The 22,500-nt window shown below is 47.4% G+C and overlaps 2 protein-coding genes across 5 annotated transcripts in view; one reads left to right on the forward strand and one right to left on the reverse strand.

Annotated features, from left to right (window-relative positions):
- ptpn18 (protein tyrosine phosphatase non-receptor type 18) overlaps positions 1-3,874 on the reverse strand; it is a 17,700-nt gene extending 13,826 nt beyond the window's left edge. Inside the window, exon 1 of one of the 2 annotated variants that reach the window (XM_076739997.1) lies at positions 3,669-3,874. In XM_076739997.1, coding sequence (XP_076596112.1) covers positions 3,669-3,740 — 72 coding nt within the window. In that variant the 5' untranslated portion in view covers positions 3,741-3,874. The remainder of the gene's footprint in view (positions 1-3,668) is intronic. The other variant, XM_076739995.1, reaches the window with a different exon arrangement.
- A 1,335-nt stretch (positions 3,875-5,209) lies between these two features.
- gripap1 (GRIP1 associated protein 1) overlaps positions 5,210-22,500 on the forward strand; it is a 30,395-nt gene continuing 13,104 nt past the window's right edge. Inside the window, exons 1-21 of one of the 3 annotated variants that reach the window (XM_076740313.1) lie at positions 5,210-5,343; positions 6,802-6,868; positions 7,918-7,979; positions 8,229-8,255; positions 8,560-8,667; positions 8,833-8,995; positions 9,082-9,230; positions 9,502-9,541; positions 11,763-11,929; positions 12,055-12,102; positions 12,199-12,230; positions 12,988-13,035; positions 13,230-13,329; positions 13,733-13,810; positions 16,295-16,387; positions 17,639-17,773; positions 18,156-18,251; positions 18,476-18,586; positions 18,837-18,938; positions 19,056-19,169; positions 19,500-19,577. In XM_076740313.1, the coding sequence (XP_076596428.1) occupies positions 5,296-5,343; positions 6,802-6,868; positions 7,918-7,979; positions 8,229-8,255; positions 8,560-8,667; positions 8,833-8,995; positions 9,082-9,230; positions 9,502-9,541; positions 11,763-11,929; positions 12,055-12,102; positions 12,199-12,230; positions 12,988-13,035; positions 13,230-13,329; positions 13,733-13,810; positions 16,295-16,387; positions 17,639-17,773; positions 18,156-18,251; positions 18,476-18,586; positions 18,837-18,938; positions 19,056-19,169; positions 19,500-19,577 (1,866 nt within the window). In that variant the 5' untranslated portion in view covers positions 5,210-5,295. The remainder of the gene's footprint in view (positions 5,344-6,801; positions 6,869-7,917; positions 7,980-8,228; positions 8,256-8,559; positions 8,668-8,832; positions 8,996-9,081; positions 9,231-9,501; positions 9,542-11,762; positions 11,930-12,054; positions 12,103-12,198; positions 12,231-12,987; positions 13,036-13,229; positions 13,330-13,732; positions 13,811-16,294; positions 16,388-17,638; positions 17,774-18,155; positions 18,252-18,475; positions 18,587-18,836; positions 18,939-19,055; positions 19,170-19,499; positions 19,578-22,500) is intronic. The other 2 variants (XM_076740316.1, XM_076740315.1) reach the window with 2 other exon arrangements.

The following is a 22,500-nucleotide window of genomic DNA, read 5'->3' on the forward strand; positions in this document are numbered from 1 at the left end:
AGCACACACACACACACACACACACACACACACACACACACACACGTGTTTTTTTACTTCTGAGTTGTAGTTCTTTCAGTTATTTGTGTTTTAATTCTGTCTTTTTTGTACTCTGTCTGTCACCTGCTGATAAAGGAAATATTCTAACTTAACTTAACTTACTCTCCTTACAAACGCCTCACAGATGTGTGTGTGTGTGTGTGTGTGTGTGTGTGTGTGTGTGTGTGGGTGTGTGTGCGTCTCATCAAACCACAGAGTGTGTGTTCACGGTGGTGGAGGAACATGTCGAAGCGGTTCTCTGGATTATGAGCGCCTCTGAACGTGAGGCAGAGCGGCGTCCCGACACTTTCACCCAATGAGTCACTTCAGGAACAACAACAAGGAAGCAGCTCGAGCAGGTTGAAGACGAGCCGAGAGAATGAGGAAGCAGCGTTACTGACTAACTGACCTCCGCTGGCACGAGGAGAGAACAGGCGACCTGTGGACACACCTGAAAACAAACCGTCTGTGTGTGCGTGTGTGTGTGTGTGTGCGTGTGTGTGTGTGTGTGTGTGTGTGTGTGCGTGTGTGCGTGTGTGTGTGTCTCTAACCATCCTGCCAGACACACGAGGCCTGTGTACACCTCCTGTGTCCTCTGGAGAACACAGAGTACCTGCTGTGTTATTCAGGTGGTTTCATCCTCTGAAACATGACGGTTTGGAGGAAACAGGAAGTGAAAAGTGTCTCACGCAGGACAAACTGGGTCAGTGCAGCAGCGGCGAGGACGTGTTGAACACACCTTCAGAAATAACTCTGAGGCTTTGTGAGCTTTTGTTGTCTGCGTGTTTTCAGCCGCGATGAGTAGAAAGTGTCCGCGGTGGTCAAACTGACGACCTGGTGGACGCTAGTGAGGACATGAAAGGTTCAGCTCACTCACAGGACATAGAGACACATTTCCTCTTTTCTGTCTGCGCCAGCGTTTCTTCACATTGTTAGACCTCAGCACCACGGTACCCAGAACCACCTGGAACCACCTGGAACCACCTGGAACCAGCCGGCAGTCTCAGTCGCTCTGAATAAAAGCTTCAGACTTGCAGAAAAACATTGAATTTAAAATAAATAATCCACACAAATATGCTAATATGTTAAACTCAGATCTTTCATCTCCTTCAAAATTGAAATGAGTTCATGTTTAAGGTGAACGAGGACAAACGTTCCAGAGACACTCTTATGATGCTGGTTAACACGCGGGACATGGAGTCGTCCACCAGCAGCTGAAGTCCGTCCGTTGAGTCGAATCGTGTTGAGTCTGGTTTTGGTTTTGGTTGGTTCGGATTGACTCCTGTCAGACCGTGCTGAGGGCAGACATGTGCCTATCCTCTGAAACTAGGACCAGGACAGACCCTTGACCTGTCCTCAAGGCTCAAGGACGGGTCACCCAGTTGAGAACCTGGTGTCCATCCTCCTCAGGACCATCAGTGGACTCCAGCTCTGATGTTTGAGCCGCTGACGGGTGGAGCTGACCTCCACCCGCCTCAGGCCGCTCTTTGTTCCCCGGCTCAGGGCTCACGATAGCAGAGACCGACGGGACTCCGGGCGTCCCAGTGTGAACGATACTGACCTGGAAGGCGTCTGTGGACAGAGACACGCTGCGTTCACTGACAACTGTTTCCTGTGAACTGTGCCAGTGTGAGGACACTTCAGAGGCTGCAGGTTTTCTGTCGGCGCAGAGTTAAACTCAGAGCTTCACGTTATATAAGAGCAGAGACGACGCTGCTGACGAGGCGTCGCTGCACCGCTGAGTACACACAATACTGCTTTACTTCAGTCACAGTGGTAATACAAGTGGCGCTTGCCTCATAAAGAATCTACATCACTGGATTGTGTGTAAACCTCATTAATGTTTCAGCTGCTCCTGGTGGAGCTAACGTCAGCTCCTTCACAAACTACTGGAAGCTTCATCTCGAACACCACACCAGAATCCACGGCTGGAGGAGTGAAGTAATGAGTAACTGAAGCCGTCAAACACATGTAGTGGAGTAGAAGCATAAAGCTACGTGGAAATACACGGAGACCAAACCTGCCTGGAGATTAGAATGAAAACTCATACAACACATAAATACATCCTGCATAATCTGTCACTGTTATTTGTTATAGTTATTTTAAAAGTGATACGTTTTTATATGTTTTAGGAACTTTTTTTAAATTGTCTGCTGCAAAAATAACAAATAAAGTTTTGTCCATTTCACTTTTTCTGTGGACCCTCTGATGGACAGGACAGGACAGGACACAGTGCTTCAGGTGGGCACAGGTGTGTCCTAATGAGACTGAAAGGTCTGCTTCATGAACGGAGGCTGAAACTAAAAGCAGGTTGGTCACATCGAGCTGAGCCTGATCGTCTGTCGCCTCACGTTAGACTGTGAAGAGAAGAGATTCTGTCTCTGCTTCCACTGAGGACGGGTCTCGTTTCAGCCTGTCCTCCATAACGTCCGAGTGAGCGGCGTCCTCTGACTGTCTCAGCGGTCAAAATCCAGACCGGAGAAGAGTTTATATGAACACAGATAAACTCACTAACCGTGTGATTGGTGGAGCCAAACGCAGCTTAACAGGAAACTCTGGACGAATCAAGCTCCTCTGAACATTGTCTACATAATAATCACCTCTGATTAAAGGTGAAGGTGTCCAGTCTCATTATTCTAAGAAAAAGACACTATTTGAACTACATTTAAGTTTTTGTCTTTAGTCTTCAATCAATTCTCTGTCAATGAAAGTTAACATAGTTTTAATTTAAATGTGTTAATAATACAGAAATGTTACTGTCATTCTGTTTTAGACTCCTGGAGACACAAAGAGCCGTAACCTGTAACACCAAGGGACCAACAGCAGAACCCTGAGGGACGCCCAGGCCGACGTGGAGCCGTTTGACTTCTTCCTGAGTTCATTTGCTTTGTTTTTGCATTTAATTTGTGTGGTGATGATTTTTTCTGTGATTAATCTGAATCTGCAAATCAGCTGAAGTTACTTGATGTTAATGAATTAATGCAGTGGAGCGACAGATGCTTTATCAGCCCTCAGGGGAAACTCTCAGGTCATGACCGAGCCACACAAAGAGCAGACGGCCGTCCGGGACGATGACAGCGCCGCTCTTCACTCAGTTTATTTAAAGCCTGAGTCATCGAGCGACTGCTGCTGTTTAAGAAACACAAACTGAATTCTCACTTCTGTCTTTACATTTGCATGTTTTACAGGAAGCAGCCTGGTGCCATGCAGCTCACCTGATCGTCAAGATCAAACAATAAAACAGCAGCTTTTTGTGTGTGAAGCAGGAAAAGAGTGTCGGGAGCGAATAGTCCACAGAGGACAGGCAGAAGTGTGTGTGTTCAGGGAGTGTGTGGCACACAGAAACTCATTCAGCATCAGCGCTAACCTCAACCCTGAACCCTGACGCAGGCTTTCTCAGGCTTCTCTACTTCATCAGGTCTCATCTCAACTTTCCAATCGTGTGTTTTATTCGGTACTCTTCCTTTTTAATTTAATGCCCTGCGACCCCGTCGACACAGTGAGTCCTGACCCTGGAACTGTCTTAATCCTGACCTAAACTCAGTCTGATCCACCGAGTTTCAACCTGAACGATGGACAGCTGTAAAACTGGTTTTCCGACCGACAGACAGGAAAGAAAACGCACTCACGCTGTACTCCTGATCCAGAGAGCCGGGATCCACAGACCTGAGAGAGGACAGCAGGGAGGACAGCAGCTCCATGAGGCATCAAATAACATCCAGAACACCTGAAATCACATCCAACACCTGAGCCGACGTCCACAGAGTCTGAGCAGTGTGAACAGAGCTGCAGGCTCTCTCTCTCCCTCTCTCTCTCTCTCTCTCTCTCTCCTGTTAGTTAATAATTCAGCAGCAGATAGCCGATCACCTCTCGCTCTGAACCACAGTAGGAGGAAGTGTGAGGAAACGTTCAGTGAAATAACGTTCAGTCATTCGCCAACGACAGTTCAGAGTGTTTGGTTACTTCACTGAAAGTCAACGTGCCGACGTGTCAGAGAGACGTTTCCTTCCTCAGAGTGAATGAAGCAAACTTCATCCACACTGTGGAATCTCCACCTGTGTCAGGTAGCACAGAGACAGGTGAACAAGCGCGGACAGTCGAGACAGAACGTTTGAATCGATGAGGGAGTTTAAACTTTTAAACCTTTACGAATGAAGCAGTTTTCTGAGCGTTTGTTTGTAAAAACTGAACGCTGTCTCTCCAGGCTGAGTCTGGACTCTGAGGACAGGAAGCAGACCTGAACCCAGAGCAGCTGAGGGGTCTGGATGCTTCATAACGGAGCAGCAGATCAGAAACAAACCGTCCAGAGCTTCATGAACCAACAGGAGGATTTTACCATCAACGCTCTGACACACGGGAAGCCAGTGTGAAGGTCTGAGAACTGGACTCATGTGGTCTCTCCTGGTCTTAGTGAGGACTCTGAAGTCTGATCTGAGGCCTGGAAAGACCACCTTACAGCAGTGAAGTCAAGATTTTGCAAATGCTGCTGAGACAAAAGTCCTTTAATTCTTGATTTATTCTTCGTCGGCTGAGTTTGTAATCGTCTTCACGAGGACGTTCAAGTTCAGCTCTGAGTCCAGGACTACACCAAGACCTCTGATCTGGATTGTGGTCTTTAACTTTAAGCTGCAGCCACTTGTTTAAAGTGTTTTATTTGCCATCAGAGAACAACCAAAGTCACCTCAAAGAGGCTGAATAAAGGTCCAACAGCAGACAGGTGGAAACAGTCAAACACAGTTTAACAGTCAGGGATGTGAATTTTGAACATAAAAACACCTTTAAATCATTTTCAAGAGCTCTTTAAGTCACTTTTCTTCACACACGTTAAAATCCTGTTGGCCCAAGACTTTATGTTCTGCTGGGAACCCTAATCTATAACAACTGGTCAGGATTTATTGTTTAATCTGTAAAGTAACAAAGGTGTCAAATAAATGTAGTGGGGTACAAATATTACATCTACCTTCAAAACATAGTGGAGTAAAACTATAAAGTAGTATAAACTTAAATACCCAAGTAAAGTAGAAGTACTTCAAAGCTATACTTAAGCACAGAACTTGAGTAAATGTACTTCGTTATTGTCCAGCATTGTATGAAACAGAGGGGCAGTTGAAAACACTGGAGTTGATTTTTGGTTTTCGGAAACAGCGTCAGAGTGAGAGCTCTGTCCGTCTCCTCCTCTGTGCTGCTCTCCTCCTCTCTGCTAGCCGCTCCGTCTCCTCCGCTAGCTTAGCCTGCTAGCTAGCAGCCCAGGTAAACATGGCCATGTCGCAGGCTCTGTCAGAGGAGGAGTTTCATCGGATGCAGGTGAGATAAACGCGATGGCTGTTATCTCAGGTCGCTTGGCTCACGCACAGGTAGCTGTCAGTTCTCTGAACAACACCTGTCAGCACATTAACGACAGGTGCGGCATCAGTCACTGATGTCCGCTCGCTAATGCTAATCGTTAGCCGTTCGGGTGGGAGTAGTTAACGATGCCCAGCGTTAGCTCGGCAGCTTGTGGTGCTGCAGGAGTGTCTGTTGTCATTAATGTGATAATGTCATGGAGGTGACGACGAGTCTGAGCTGAGTTATTGTTCTGAATGATAACAAACATCCGGAAGCTTATTTAATTGACAGCCCGCCACGGTATGCTAGCTCGGGGTCGATTGGTTAGTTAGCTAACCTAGCTTAGCCCCCCTCCCCTGAAAAGAGACGGACTGAGCCAGAAGAAAAAATGGTTCCATGTAGCTTTGCTGGTGCTAACCCGTATTTTTATCTGTCAGTTAGCTAACATGTTAGCATCCTCGGGACACTCGGCCTGGTGAGAGTCACGGGGTCTGTGTCAGGCTAACTCAGCGGGGCTGTTGTTCATTAGCATAGCTCAGTGTTGACTGTCGTTTAAGGCAAAATGACCGTTTTATTCTCATAAATAAGAAAATATATATACAGTCAGACAGTCGGTGTGTAAAGCTGAACCAGCTCAGACAGTCACACTGACACCTGTTAGCATGTTAGCCGCACACAGTGATGGTGTTTACGTGCAGAGGTTGGACCCTCACCAGGGTCACTGCAGAGCCGCCATGAAGGCTGACACGTCCGGTCTGTGTTGACTCTGTTTCAGTCAAATCTGTGCACACCTGAAGCTAAGACAGGTCTCTGACATTCACTGTGGCTGCTGCCAGCCACGAAGTCATTTTAATTCACATATATGAGGTGAACACACACAACACGCCACTACTCTTCCTCCCTCTTCATCTGCCTGAGCAGATCCTTCACAAGTGGTCCAAAATCCTGCTGCAGAGCTTTAGACCAGGTCCTCCTAAAGATCTCCTGAGACACGGATTCTGATATGTCCTCACTGGCTCCTCGTCAGACTGAGAATCCAGTTCCAGGTTTTTGTGATCACTGGTGAATCAGCAGCAGGTCTCTGAGGTCCTCTGATCAGGTTCCTGGTTTGTCCTGGATCAGGATTAAAACTGAGAGACACTGTGAGGTTGTGGCTCATGATCTTCAGCATCTATGTGATTTTCACTTTACTCTCATTTTAATTTATTTCTCTTTTCGTTCTTCCTCAGTCTGTATTTATGTTACTTATTAATTAGACTTCATCACAGCCAAAGGAGCAGCAGGTCATCCTCATCATCATCATCATCATCATCATCATCGTTTCACTCCTCACCTTAAATTATGGATTCAGTTTTTACAGCCAAAGCAGATTAATTAAACATGACATCTAAAGAGAATGGTGTGTGTGTGTGTGTGTGTGTGTGTGTGTGTGTGCAGGCTCAGCTGTTGGAGCTGAGGACTCAGAACTATCAGCTGTCTGATGATCTCAGGAAGAACTCTGCAGGTAAACTGTCTGAACGTCACCTGTTGCAGGTGTTTCTGTCTGCTCTGTTTGTCGTCTCCTCGTCACCTGTGATGTTCACACGTTTGTGATTTTTTTCTCAGATGGACAGATTTTATCACAGCTTCAGCCCGCCGTCAGTTCAGCTGCTGCTCTTTTTATTTCCACTTTAACGTCCGTCCAATCAGGAAGTCTCTTTGAGATCAAACATGTCTTGAGGTGTTTTGTAGAAAGGTGTCAGCGTGCGGCTCAGGTAGCTCACAGAGTCACCGCACATGGTTTCACCGTAACCAGTTAGTCTTATGATCCCATCAGTTCATCAGAGCTGATCCCAGGACAGCTGAGTCTCCATGTCTGCACATCCACCGTATAAATGGAATGAACCAGAAGCAGCATTGAGACTCGAAAGTGTCGTCCCATTGGCTGGACTCACTCCAGATGTGCATGTGTGTGTTTGATCTGTGAAGAGAAGGTGATTGAATGAAGGGTCGAGGCTGTCTGTGATCGCGTCGCAGTGATCCTGACGTGGCTGAAGAGACGTCACGCCGCTCACGCTCAGGCTCAGTGTGTTCAGACGACGTGTGCTAATATGAGCAGTTTGCTGTGTTGAAACTATGTTGAAAGCTGAGCGGTTGTAAAAGGCTGGAAAGCACTGATTTGGTCGAGGCTGCTGTTGCAGTAACATCCGCCTGCAGCTTAATTTGATCTTATTGAGACACGAAGTTATTAACTATTGTCTGATCACATCTAAAGGTAAGAAGCTGATTTGACAGGTGAGGTGCAGACAGGTGAAACACCTCCTCTGAGAGTCTGAACAAGCTTTGTTCTGACAGGAAGTCACGAGTCACAAACACTCAGTAAACATGAGTGAGTAAAAGTACACAGTCATGTATTACATCAGTCGATCAGCAGGAACGGGGCTCTGAGTACTTTTACTTTGGTACTTTTAAGTACTTTTAAGTACTTCATGATTGTGATTGAATTGTTTTGTCACTTTGTTTTACTCATTAAATTAATGTGATGATGATGATGATGATGATGATGTGTTTCAGAACTGAACGCCGTCCGTCAGAAAAATGTGGTCTTGGAAAGAGACTTTGTCAAAGCACAGAAGGTAATCAATACTTCATCATCAGTGACTGTTGATATTTGCTGTTGATTGTTGATTGTTGATATTTGCTGTTGATTGTTGATTGTTGATATTTGCTGTTGATTGTTGATTGTTGATATTTGCTGTTGATTGTTGATTGTTGATATTTCTGATGTCAGGGTGTTTTATTGACTGAAACAAAGCCATTGAATTCATTCACTTCTGAACTGATCTCATATTGCTCGTTTTTATTCGTTGTGTTTGTCTCCTCAGGCTTTGAACAAGAGCAAAAAAGCTCAGGTGAGTTTTACCTGTTTGGTTACTGCAGGTTTACGCTGATCGTATGCAGCACCCCCTGGTGGCCGTCAGCTGCCTCACATGCTGCGTTTGATTATCGTCTTTATAGTTTCTTCTGATTTCTTTTCTTGGACTCGTTTTTATAGATTGACTTTCTGTTTTTTGAACCTCCAAGTGTCTTTCATGTTGTTGTATCTCTGTAAGGAACTCTGCTGTGTTTGTTATCTTCAGACACACATTGCTGCAGCGTTCATTCAGTCTTCGCCCGTTTGTTTGTAGAATACTAACGCTGAGTGTTCTGCTGCAGGAGGTGGAGGCGCTGCTGAGCGAGAACGAGATGCTTCAGGGGAAGCTGCACAGTCAGGAGGAAGACTTCAGGCTGCAGAACAGCACGCTAATGACCGAGCTCTCCAAGGTAAGCAGCTGCAGTGTCACACAGGATGCATTCAGGAGCAGTCCTGAGTGTAGGTCGTCTGTGTTTTGGCAGCCCAACATTCGGTCGCTGTTGTTAGATTAAACATGAAGCGTAAGACAGGCTGGCGGTCACGTGGACATGTGACATGTGAGCTGTGTTTTCCAGCTGTGCACACAGATCGAGCAGCTGGAGCAGGAAAACCAGGGCCTGAAGGACGGCGGAGCCGCCTCAGCGTCCAGCCCTCCGCCCAACCCCTCCTCCGGTCCCGTGGATGGAGAGCTCCTCCGCCTCCAGGCTGAAAACTCCACCCTGCAGAAGAAGATGAAAGGTGTGTGTGTGTGTGTGTGTTGAGCATGTGGTGATTAGTCTGAAAGGTGAGGCGTGACTCTGACCTGCGCTGCGACTCTCCTGCAGCCCTCCAGGAGCGCTTCGACAAGGAGCTCCAGAGGCAGGCGGTCGCCACCACCGAGACCGACGGGTCGGCCGGCGCCAACGGAGTCTCTGATGTCACAGGGAGAGGGGAGGGGCCGGCAGCCGAGGCAGCCAATGACAGGCTGGAGCAGGTGATTGACAGAGAGTAACACATCCCACACGCTGCTGTTAATGAGACAAACGCACTGACGATGTTTTGCTCACCGACGTCCAGTCGATCTGAGCCGATTCCTCCACAAATGTCTGCCGTGATTTCTCAAATTTTCACTCAAAAACTGGTGACTAACATATTTTCATGACCAAAAGCCAAAAAGGGAAAGAATGTGTGAGATGAAGACAAATAGCAGCTTCATTCCTGTCAGTGTGTGTCTGTGTTTTCATGTTTTTTTGCTGTTTTCTCAGACGGAGGCTCAGCTGGAGCACGCGGGGAAGCAGCTTCACGGTGAGTTCACGGTCTCTTCTCTCACTGTGACTTCAACTCTGTTCCTCTCATGTGATCCTTCGTAACTCTGGTCTGATGGAAACAAACCGTGAATCATTCTCTGTATTTAACCAGTAAAAGCTTCACAGTTAAGAGTCGATTCATGAACCAGCGAGGCGTTTGAGTTTCACACGGAGAGAAACAGGCTGACTTTTTCTCCTCAAGCCGTCACTAAACGCTCGCTGACTTCCTTTAAATAACGTCTGAATTTCTGCTTTGTCTTTTGCTTCATGTTGTCAGATTGCGTCAATTATCAGATTATTTCCGGCATCATGTAGATCATTCATACAAATGAATGACGGAGCGGTTTTTCCTGTTGTCCTTTGAGTTGACGTCGTCTTCAAACTTCACTCTGTTCTTATTCAAGTTTCTAGATTCTTCTATATTGTTTCATTCTGTATTTTTCTTGTTGTCGGCAAATCTCATGTCCTTCCTGTCTGTGGCTCTCAGCTCAAAGCTCATTGGTTCGTCCTGAAAACCTTTAAAAAAAACTCAAATATTTAGTTTCATGTTTAAAAGGCTTCATTAACTAATTTCCTCAAACAGCCGCTCGCTGTAACAAACAGGAAGAAATGGAGCTTTTGTTTGGACTACTTTCAGCAGCGGATGAATCCACGTTTGGTGCTGCAGTGTGTGTGTGGGTGGGTGTGTGTGTGGGTGGGTGTGTGTGTGTGTGGGTGGGTGATGGAGGAACAGTGAGGCTCACTGATGAGCTTTAATGGAGGTCAACGGTTCAGAGGAAGAAGATCAATCAGCTGTGATCTGAACACTGAACTGTTAGCAGTTAGCATTCAGTTAGCAGTTAGCATTCGCTGCTGGTTTGCATGTGAGATTCACTGACAGAAGGAAAATCCGAGCTTCTCCACACAGTGACTTGTGTGAGTTCCTCAGTGAAGTGACATGAAGTACAGGCTGTTTCTTTACCAAACTGCTCTGTGACAGCTGAAACGTGCTGCAGAAAGACGTCACAGTGACGAGATGAACGTGTCCGCGCAGCGGGAGCGGAGACTGATGGTGCGTTCAAGGACACGCCAACATGCTGAAGGTGTACCGAAGTGAACAAATTGAATGGACGATAGTTGAATCTTTTATCTCACAGAAATCGGCGGGAATGAGCCCAGCTGCAGACTTAACATTCTACCATCTCTTCTTCGTCACTCCAGTGTCCTTGAACGCATCACTGCAGGCTTTTTAGACAAGGTAACTTCCTCCAAACGTCACTAACACACGGTGACGAGCTCATTTTGATCAGTGATTGAAGCTGACTGGAGCTCTGCAGACAGTCTGAACGCTGCTGTGTGATTTGTTCCTGATAACAGATCGATCACGTGAACTCATCAGCGTGGCTCTTTCTGACGCTTGTCACCCTGAATTCTCAAATACGGGCTGTTCCTGACGTGGATTTGAAGCTCCCTTGGTGTTATGATCTGCTCTCTATTTGAGAATTGACGGTGACGGTGCGGCTCGGCTTTATCGAAGCATAGAGCAGCTAGCTGGCTCAGGGCAGACACACACTACAGGCCGACTGAGCGAAGAGCGACAGAGACATCAGCAAAGACTAACCAGGCTGTCGACAAACTCCAGCATTTTCACCCTGATGCAGAGTCCAGACTCCGAAATCTGGTGTTTTCTGGCAAAGCTGCAAAGCCAAAACTAATTCAAACACGTTAGCTTGATTAGAAATGTGATTTTTTTACCCATCACACTGACTGAATGAGAAAGTCAAAGTCATATTTCTTCACAGATTTATCATGTTTTCCTGATTCCTGATGTAAAGTTTCATAAACTAAAATGTGGAAAACTTTAAAGATGCGCTGAGCCTCTTTTCTGCGTGAGATAAAAAGGGTTTCTGAAGCGAAGGATGTTGAGTTAGAATCGAATTATCATGAACGACAGACTTTGACACCAGAAACCTAAAAGCAGCGCTCGGATGTTGGCGTAAAGAGTTGACCTGAAGGAGTAGAAACTCAGATGAACGCGCAGTCACTGAACGCCCCTCCAGCAGACCGGCGCAGGTTTCCCCGTCGACTTTTGACTTTGCAGCTCGGCCTCAAAGCGCCGGACTCAGACGTGGTCGAGCTCCTCCACAGAAACGCTGTGGGAGGAGACGCGGAGTGAGGAGCTGGCGTAGTGTGTGTCTGGCCTAACAGACTGCCCCTGCTGTGTGCGGCGCCCCCTTTAGGCCTGTCAGAGAAGAGCGTAGAGAAGATTGTAGGTAAGCAGGCAGCGATAGGCTGGTCGGCTGCTCTCTGTCCAATAACTCACTGCTTTGGACCAGAGCTGGAGATGGCACTGAACACCGAGCAGGAGGAGAAGAGGCTGCTGAGGGAGCAGATCCACCAGCTGGAGGTACTCACACACACTCACCTGACGCGCACGCACACACACACACCCCTGATTCTCGGTGCTTAGTTTGGACTCGTGTGTTTCTCTGATGCTTCACTCTAAAGTGTTTGTCTCCTGTCTGTCTCCAGGCGTCCAAACAGGCCGACATCACCAAACTGCAGGAAGAGATAACAAAGGTAAGTGAAGCCCGACAGGACGCATTGATTGATTATTGATAAGCCTCATTCATGCTCTTTTAATTCTGTCTCTCTGTCTGTCTGTCTGTCCTCCAGCTGTCTGACAAGTTAAAGAAGAAGCAGGAGAGGTGAGACGCCGTCAGTCAAACACGTCTGTAGCTCAGTTCTCTCCTGCTCTCACCTGTTTGTGTCATGAACCTGGACCTCGATGTCTCAGCTGACGTTTCTGACTGATGGTGGATGTTGTATCTGTGAGATGAAGTTCTGGTTCTTGTCCTCTGGGGGGCGTTAAAGGAGCGTGAAGAGCTACAGCGTTCAGACTGGAGCTTTGACTCTCAGCTGGTCAGACTGGAGCTTTGACTCCCTGCTGGTCAGACTGGAGCTTTGACTCTCAGCTGGTCAGACTGGAGCTTTGACTCTCAGCTGGTCAGACTGGAGCTTTGACTCCCTGCTGGTCAGACTGGAGCTTTGACTCCCTGCTGGTCAGACTGGAGCTTTGACTCTCAGCTGGTCAGACTGGAGCTTTGACTCCCTGCTGGTCAGACTGGAGCTTTGACTCTCAGCTGGTCAGACTGGAGCTTTGACTCCCTGCTGGTCAGACTGGAGCTTTGACTCTCAGCTGGTCAGAGTGGAGCTTTGACTCTCAGCTGGTCAGACTGGAGCTTTGACTCCCTGCTGGTCAGACTGGAGCTTTGACTCTCAGCTGGTCAGACTGGAGCTTTGACTCCCTGCTGGTCAGACTGGAGCTTTGACTCCCTGCTGGTCAGACTGGAGCTTTGACTCCCTGCTGGTCAGACTGGAGCTTTGACTCCCTGCTGGTCAGACTGGAGCTTTGACTCCCTGCTGGTCAGACTGTTCGTCCTAAAATTTGTGTTTCTGTCGCAGTTTCCAGCGTCTGCAGGGAGAGAAGGAGGTTCTGTACAACGACAGCAGGTCAGAGCTGCACTCACACATACTACTGCTGATAGTACTGCAACTACTACTTCTGATAATACTACTGCTACTGATAATTCTGCTTTCACTAATGCTACTAATACTGCTAGTACTACCACTGCTACTACTCCAGCTTGTATTGCTCGCAGTACTGTTGCCAGTGTTTTGGCTGCTGACGTCTCGTTTCTGTGCAGGACGAAGATCGATGAGATCAACCAAAGGAAGGAGGAAGAGCTGAAGGCCATGAACACCCGCATCCAGAAACTACAGTCAGACCTGATGGCAGCCAATCAGGTCAGACCTCAGTGACACAGCCACAGCTGCAAGGAGTACTCACAACTTTTATCTAAGTAAAAGTAGAAGTACCAGTTTAAACCTCAGAATGTAGTGAAAGTATTAAAAGTACTCAGAATACTCATTTCATTTTGTAGTATGTATAATATCAGGGGATCATAATTACTGATGCATTCATGTGTTCATCACTGTAATGTTGCAGCTGGTGAAGGTGGAGCTCATTTGAAGTACTTTATGTACTTCTGGGTAACATGATAATAATAATTTGTCGTCGTATACTAATAACACTGAAGTCGTCTGATGTGTAGTTCTCGTTAAAGCCTCACTGAGCCTCCTCTGTAGCTCCTGACTCTCAGTTCTGTTCAAATCCAAGTGGCTGACTTGTGTTTGTGTTGTGGTTCAGATGACAGCTGAGCTGAGAGAGCAGCTGGAGAGCAAAGACAAGGAGCATGAGATGGCTGTGCACGCTCTGAAAGACCAGGTAACACACCCAGACACCGCCCGGGAACAGGAAGCGTGAGTCAGAGACCAGTTCAAAGAGAGAACGATGGTTTAAAGGCTGACAGGGAACATCTGAAGAGCAGAAGGAACCTTTTACCTGTCAGGTCACAGGGAGAGCCTGTGAGTCCACACTTACTGTGCGTTCAGACCAAAAGAGGCAAAAGAGGCAAGGACGCCCGAGGCTGCGCGAGAAACAGGACACCTTCCAAAGCGGCAAAATATTTTAGCCGCTTTGGTCGCTCTTCACGTGACTGACGTCAAAGTTAAATCGCGCTAGTCATTTAAAGGAGCCGCAAAGCAGACTTCTTGACAGCGGCATAGTGCTGCTTGCTGTTGTTCACCTTCAGTTTAAAGCATGCCTAGTTGCATGGGAGGTTTTGTGTGTCATTAAATACAGAAAAAAAAAAATCTCAGAGCATGAACATAAATCAAAATCACCATCTAGTCACGAGCGGATTGACGTATTGAGGAGGAAGCAATTAATTAATTAATTAACACACACACACATTTGTGTTAATTAATTAACACACACACACACACACACACGGGTGCAAATGCGCGCTCCTTACGTCTCAGCTGCAGCATCTCTGTGCACAATTACGCATGTGGTGTTGTCTGCTTGTCTTTTGTTTGGTGTCATACAAGTTCGTCAAGTTCGTGTGTGTGTGTGTGTGTGTGTGTGTGTGTGTGTGGCCAAAGAGTGTTCCTTTTTTGGAAGAACGGGGAAAATGGGGTGAGGCCGTTAGCGAATTAAATTAACTCCCGCTCATAATTGTTATTATTGTGTCATCAACATGGTCTGCGACGACTATAAATATGCGCGTTTAACCCTCAAAATCATATCGACTCATCATGGATTTGGATGACATCGCTGTGATGTGTGCTGTGCCCGCACACAAGTGATCAATTTCTCGGCATCCATGACGGAACTAGGAAACAAAGTTACATGCGTTGTTCTTTGGGGCCCGCTCGAGCGAAGGACACCTCTACTCTGATTGGTTGCCGCCGGTTGCCGCTGAACCGCGTCATAGCTAATTACCATAAAGTTAACCGAATTTCAACTTTTCATCTGGTGCCGCTTTGGACGCTTTAGCCGCTTTGGACGCTCTAGACGCGCGGCTGACGGCGGCTACGCTTTGGCCGCTCAGGACGCCGGGCTCTCATTGAAAATGTATTAACTTCCGGCGTCCTTGCCTCTTTTGCCTCTTTTGCCTCTTTTGCCTCTTTTGGTCTGAACGCACAGTTAGGGCAAAGAAGACAGAGTGAGGGACCTCACCTAACTGCAACTAATGAGGCCGCACTATTGGCTCCACACTGATCAATAAATTGGAAAGTAAGGGTGAAACAAAACCTGTGTGAGTGAGGCTGAGGGCTGAGGAGGTGGTCAGAGGGTGGAGGTGGGGCTTGAAGAGAGGAGGCGAGGCTTTGTGGGAGGGCTTTGACTAAAACTGATGACTGCAGGGACTCCGGCCTCTTCCCTCACCTTTCCTTAAAGATGCTTTCCTGCCAAAGTGACTCAGTCATGAAAAATGGAACCCTGTTCGCTGTGAACAGTGTTAACTCAGGGATAATGCCGGCGAGGTGTCCATTATCAGGAATTAATGGAGGACGGGGACGCCAGAACCGTCCGATGTGCAGACTTTGTAGAATCAATTAATTTCTGATTATGGACACCTGGAGGGCATCCTCCCCCTGCACCATGGTCACACGCCAAAGAAAAGATTAAGACTAATGATTCATATTTTCATGTGTTTTGCAATCATCAAAAGTTTGTTTGACGAATACCTGGACCAATCAGAACCATCGTGTAGGGTTCTTATGCAGCGGAAACCTTGTTCCTCCTACTACGAACAGGACGAACCTGAGGAACGACGTGGACATGTTTGTAGTCCGCTCAGCTCAGATGACTCTGCAATGAGCCAGAAAGCTAACGCTATGCTAGCAGATCGATAGCCGTACATCCGTACAGTAAACAGGAAGTAACCGTGGGGCAATATGGCCGAATCCTTCTGCCGTGGTGTTTGTCATTTTATATGATGGAACAGTGATTGTTCTGTCAGCGTCCTGGTTCGTATCACCACCGTCGCTCTCAGGTCATGTGACACGTGGTAACCAGTCCTGCTGAACGTTAGCTCACGCTGCAGCCCTGAATTCAAAGCAGAGACACCAAAGCTGCTTTCTCTGGACGTTTGGACGTTGTCCAGAGTCTCACACACGTCAACATACTGGCTGTTTTTCTGCCTGCTGCTGTCTGTCTGTGTTTCTGACCTGTTCTGTCCTTCTCTCGTCCTCCTCCGGTTTTTCTTTCACCTTCTGTTTTCGTTGTTTTGTTGCGTCTGTCCCTCTTTTCTTGTTGTTCTTAATCGGTTCTCCTAATGGGACTCCTGGTTTCTTTCTGTTCTTTTTGGTTCTTTCTGTCCTGTTCTCTCTGCTGCCCCCTGTCTGTGGTGCGTTGGTGCTGCAGGTAGCCAATCAGAGTGCAGTCAGTCAGGAACAGGTGGACAACATCCTTCAGGAGAACGATGCTCTGAGGACAAACCTAGCTGCTCTAGAACAGGTAATAAACCTGGAGACCTTTGTCTGGAGACCTTACTCCAAAACACTTTGCTGCACTGACCTTGCTGCCATGTAACAGGTGATATACCTGGAGAACATTACATAGAACCAGAACTGAAAATTCAGTTTGGAGATTGGACCCTAGAACAAGGCTGTGGGCAGTAACCTTATTAATCAGGAGCTGGTGATGTACCTGAGGACGTCACCTTGAACCTTTGGGTTCCGGCTGTTCTAGATCTGGAACCAGACTTATGAATCTAGTCAAAAAAAGGTAGAACTTAAACAACATGCTGGAATCTGGAATACCTCAATCCAAACAAAGTCTCTCGAACTGACTGTGTACCTGTGGAACAGTTGCACTGAACACCAAGCTGAGAATCAGGGCCCCTCTGATTCTAAGTGAAAATATCTAGAACTGGAGCTGGAACCCTTCATAGAGGAGAACAGGGTTCTGAGCATCAATCTGTGCACTCTTGAACAGACCTAGACCACCAGCTCTAGACCCCTTTTCTAGAACCTTAACCTTAGATTGAGTAACGTTGGCCCTCAGGTTCTTACATAGTTCTCGTCTAAATTAATTAAAGCCAGACAGCCAAAGGTGTCCTTGTACGATGACATGGCCGCCCGCCTTCACGTGGTCGTCTGGTCGCAGGTGTGACAGACTCAGGTGGCCTGCAGGACAGTGCATGTTGATTTGATTGGCAGAAGAGAGAAGGTGCAAATTCAAACAAGAACCAATCAGAAACACACCTCGATGGTGCCACACTCAAATCTTTCCCGACGGCTTTGCTGACCCGTGACATTCAGAAATATTCCAAAAGAAGGAAATCCTGCTCAGTGAGACGCCCAAACAGCCGCTGACATCCACTCTGACCTCTGAAGAACTCCAGAATTCACATGAAACCTGGACTAGAACCTTGTGCATGTTCTCCGAGTCGTTCCTCTCCGTCTCATCTGCTCCATCTAACTGTGAATCTCTCCAGTGCAGAACTCCATCACATCAGGCGTCAGATGTCGTCTAATGCCATCTGTCCTCATTCATACTCTGTTGTTACTGCTCTGTACTAATTTGTCTCATTGTTTTTGTCCTCCGATGTCTCTGCACTCACCTGAAACTGACTTCATTGCATCTTTTACTTTGTAATGTTCATGTCAGTGTCTCTTCATCAACCCTCTTCATCGGCAAACTGCACTTACTTCATTTGGCTGAAAAAGATTCTGATGCTAAACAAAGTTGTGACTGCGTGTGCAGATCCAGACGGTGAAGACGCAGGAGATGAATCTGCTGCGCGAGCAGCAGGAGGCGCTGACGGCCGAGCTGCAGCAGAGACGAGCCGAACAGGAGAGTCTGCTGGCTCAGAGGGACGACCTGAACTCCCAGCTGCAGGTAACACGTCCACTCAGGCACCAGACAAGAACCACGTAGGTCCAGATGTGCTGAGTCTGATGTAGAACTGAAGGATGAAGAGTTCCTTCCCACTGACACACCAGGAGTTTAAGTACTTTAAGTACTTTAAGTACATGTTGCTGACAATACTTCACGTTTCTCCTGTTTCTCTCACAGCAAATCTGATTGTTTTGCAGACGTTTCTTCTTCACTTTACAGCCTCAGCTCACTTCTACAGTCTGACAGTTTGTCGCTGTGAAGAAGAAAATCTTCCTCTTTTAACCTGTGTAACAACGATGCATTCAGGGAGAGTTCGAGAATTCATTTACGACATCACAGCCTGTTTATATCCTGCTTTCTCCTCTTCTTTTCTTTTCTTCAGGAGTCGAGTTTTGCCAACAGAAAGTTGTTGGAACAACTAACAGAAGAAGGACAAGAGAAGGACAAACTGCTGAGAGAGCTGGACGAGGCTAAGAAGGTACACACGCGCACACGCACACGCACACACAGGACACATCTACAAACAAGCACACAGAGATAAACAAACACATACAGGCACATTAAGACATTAAGATCATGAACACACTAATGAGCAACACTGTGTGTGTGTGTGTGTGTGTGTGTGTGTGCGCGCGCGCGTGCGTGTGTGCGTGTGTGTGCGTGTGTGTGTGTGTGTGTGTGTGCGTGTGCGTGTGTGAGCAGACAGCAGAGAAGAGGAAGGCCATGTTGGATGACATGGCCATACAGCTGAACCAGGAGAAGTCTGACCACAAGGAGGCGCTGTCAGACCTCAAACTGCAGCACGAGAAGGAGGCGAGACGCTCTGCTCCTGCTTTTCTCCTTATTCTTGTTTACCTCTGTTTCTTTCTTCTCTTTTCTTCTTCTTCTTCTTTCTCCTTCTAATGATCCTGATCTGTTTCTCTCTTTCTTTCTTTCTTACTTACTTCTCTTTATAATCAGTTAGACACAAATAAAAACCAGTTGCATCAGATTTTGAGTGAAGGCTGACTTGTGTCTGTTGTTTCCTCTCCTCTCTCCTCCTGCTCTCTCCTCCTCCTCTCAGGTTCTCGGGGTGAGGGCACGGTACGAGAAGGAGCTCAGAGGACTCCATGAAGACAAGAATCGCTCTGAGGAGGAGATCCGACAGCAGCTCAGAGATGAAAAGGTAAACAGGGTGGGAACAGGAAGGAGGAGCACCGGGGAGAGGAAGTGAAGCTGAGGAGGAGGTTATGAAGAGAGGGAGGAGAAACGAGACGTCGGTGTGTGTCTGTGTGTGTTTCAGGCTCGGACCAAAGAGCTGGAGGGTCTCCAGCAGCGGGTGGAGGAGCTGCAGGCTCAGGTTCTGTCCATGGAGGGAACCAAAGGATGGTTTGAGAGACGGCTGAAGGAGGCGGAGGTCAGTCAGTCAGCTGGCTGGTTAACGAACCCTGCAGTGTGTGTTGGCGCTCTGTGACATCACCAGGGGGTGTGATCACAGGTGCAACAGGTCATGTTTGAGCGGTTTGGTCAGAGAACGCTGCTGTGCAGTTCAAGTCGTGTGTCAACGCTGTGTTTAAGGACGCAGGAAGTTTCATGTTTGTCATCCATTCTGCGTCTCTGCTGCAGGCTACGTTAGCTTCTGCTAGCACAACACGCCACAGTCTATCAACCAACCAACCAACCAATCAATCAATCAATCAATCAGTCAATTAACTCACACCCTGAACCGTTCATTTCATCTCTGCAGGAGAACATAGAGAAGAAGACTCTGGAACATCAGGACGAGATGGAGCGGCTGCACAAGGAACACACACATCAGCTGGAGGTGTGCACGCATGCACACACACCGACACACGCACACACAGACAGTAACACACACACGCACACACAGACAGTAACACACCGACACGCACACACAAGGCTTTTCAGAAGATGTTTTGTAAATATACTGTAGGTGTGTGTTTGTGTTTGTGTACATGCAGTCAGTGTAGGTGTGTGTGTGTGTGTGTGTGTGTGTGTGTTGAAAGCCGTCCAGCTCTAATTGAGTGTGTTTCTAATCAAAGCGTGGTTGTCTCCGTGCTAACGCAGACAGGTTCAGTCGTGTTGACGGTGGGCGGCTCGTGAGCGCTCACAGTCTGTTCCCTCAGTCTGTCGGCGCGTCGCTGTCGGTTTGTCGTTTTCGATGCCGTGAACGTCCAGCGGTCCGGAGTTAAGAGACCAGAGACAAGAGGACAACAGACACAGAGGACACTTTACTGCAGTACCTGAAGTACATTCTCATGATTATACTTATTACACATACTTTTAGTGAGGTAACACTTTCGATGCAGGACTTTTACTTGCAACAGAGTATTTTTACAGTACTTTTACCTTCACATGTGTTAGTGTGGTCTTTACGCTGAGATCATGTGACGCACATGAAGAACAGGTTTTCTAGTTTTATGCAGATCAAAGCTTCATGAATCCATCAGGAAAAGAAGCTTCACGATGAAACAAACCGTCACTGACGAAGACTTTCATCAGGACGAAGAACCGTCAGATCACATGATCCAAAGCTCGTTACCCCTAACAACAGAATGTCCTCAGGAAAGCACGTGCCCTCGTTATCGCTGCAGTTTGATAACGAACCAATAAAGCACAACACGTTGTGCATCATGGGATATGTCAGATGTAATGAGTCCTTTCAGCCAATCAGATTAGCTGGCTGACTGTGTGGTCCTGTGAGGAAACTGTGTCTCCCTGAAGGCCTGCAGAGACTGAGAGTGTGCGTGTGTGCGTGCGTGTGCGTGTGTGTGTGTGTGTGTGTGTGTGTGTGTGCATGCGTGCGTGTGTGTGCGTTTTATCTGCTGGATAACAGCCTGATACTACGAGCAGAACGAGGAAACTTAATAGGAAAAGTTAATTAAGGATGGAGGACGTCTAATCAGCAGCAGGTCGGCTCTGCAGGTACGCTCCGTGCTGCCGGTTTGGATTTCAGAGTTCACGTGTGGTTTCCTGTCGGACTGACTGAACGCCAGCTCTGACGGAGCGTTAAATCAGAGCTCAAACGGCTGAAAGATAATCTCCTGCAGCCTCAGAAAGTTTGATCCTGGTAGATCCTGATCTGTTCAGTTCCATCAGTTTCAGATGATAAGTGAGGATCATTGAAGGGTTTAAAGTTCATGATGTTCAAAGAGGAAAAGTCATTCACACCTTCAGGAGTGGTGATTTGATTTAGAAGAACAAAGAGAGTCGATCCCTGAGCTGTAGACGTCGTGGACTGAATGATCCGCAGGACTCCAGGCTCTGAGCAGGTTTTCATCCTGAGCTGAAGAACATGAACTCACTGACGTGTTTTATCTCAGTGCAGCGCTCAGACAAACACTCGCTGTCAGTCAGTTCTCCGTTTGTACTGTGCTGAGATGTTAAGGCGGCACAAGGAAACCTTGTATCTGACACCAGCTGCTGGTAACTGGACTCCGGTGTGAAGGCGGACACCAGACACCGACGCTGATCCGAACACGATCAGTTAGAGTCACGCGGTCGCAGCCGTGAGGCCGCCAGAGCGACGGCTTCACAGCCAGTTAGAGCAGGGGTGGGCCATGAGACACCTGACCACTGGGCTAGTTAGCTAACGCTACCGGTAACTGAGAGCGTTAGCTAACTAACGAGTTAACGGTACCGGTAACCGGTAACAGTCGAGGTAAAATTAAGTTCAACACATCCGTCAGTTACTGCTTGAGATAGAACTGATGTTATCTAGTTTAACTGATGTTATCTAGTTTAACTGATGTTATCTAGCCTCTAACGCTACTGGTTACCGGTGACGTCACCGTACGGGAGGATACGGTCACCGTCAAGTTGCTGTGAAGCCGCGGGCGGTCTGGAAAAACTATTGAGAAACTGAGTCGGTTGCACCTCAGCGTGACAACGAATTACGAGATCTTTTCTCGTAATTACGAGATCTCGTGTCTAATTATTTTGTATCCAGTGAATGCAGTGCGCGTCCGTAGTTAACCAGCTGACACCTCGTCCAAACGTGCCTTCACTCCCGTCCATCTGCCTGTCTGTCTGTCATTTTAACAGTTTTCTGTCTGTCTTTCTTTCGCCTTGTTGACTTTGTCATCGCAGCTAAAATGTGAACGCCTGAGAAATGAACACAAAGCTAATGAGCTCTGTCTGTGTGTGAGTGTGTGTGTGGGTGTGTGTGTGCACGTGGGTGTGTGTGTTGGTGTGTGTGTGAGGGTGGAGGTGTGTGACATTACAGGGAATTATCAGACTCTGTTGTTCTGCTGCAGAATTACATGCTTCTTCTCGGTCAGGTGGGCGGCTGCACCCTGCGGCTGTTTTTAATATAGATTCTAGTCAAATTAATTAGCAGCAGCAGATTAGAGAGGAATTAAATGCAGTTTTTTTTTGAGTTAATCCCTCAGTCAGATGGATTAAGAGTGAGGGGGCATCACTGAAGGTGCAGATGAGGCTCGTTGAAATGTTTTCTTTCTCACAGAGGAAGAAAAGTTTCTCACAGGAGTCTGTTTTCACCGTTTTTGTCGTCTGTGTTCGTCTTAACGTGCAGACTTCACTTCACCGTCGAGTCAGCGACGCCTCTGACGCCACGAGCGAAGCGCCGTGTGCTGTTTGACGGTCCGGTCCAGTCGCCGCCCGTCGGCCTCAAATGGAGCTGCGGCTGATGACTTTTTGTTCTTGAATGGTCTGAAGGGAATAATTGACTCGTCTGATGATGAACTTATTCAGTCAGCAGCTCCTGA

Source organism: Chaetodon auriga, chromosome 10 (genome assembly GCF_051107435.1).
Source record: "Chaetodon auriga isolate fChaAug3 chromosome 10, fChaAug3.hap1, whole genome shotgun sequence".
NCBI classification, from domain to species: Eukaryota; Metazoa; Chordata; class Actinopteri; order Chaetodontiformes; family Chaetodontidae; genus Chaetodon; species Chaetodon auriga.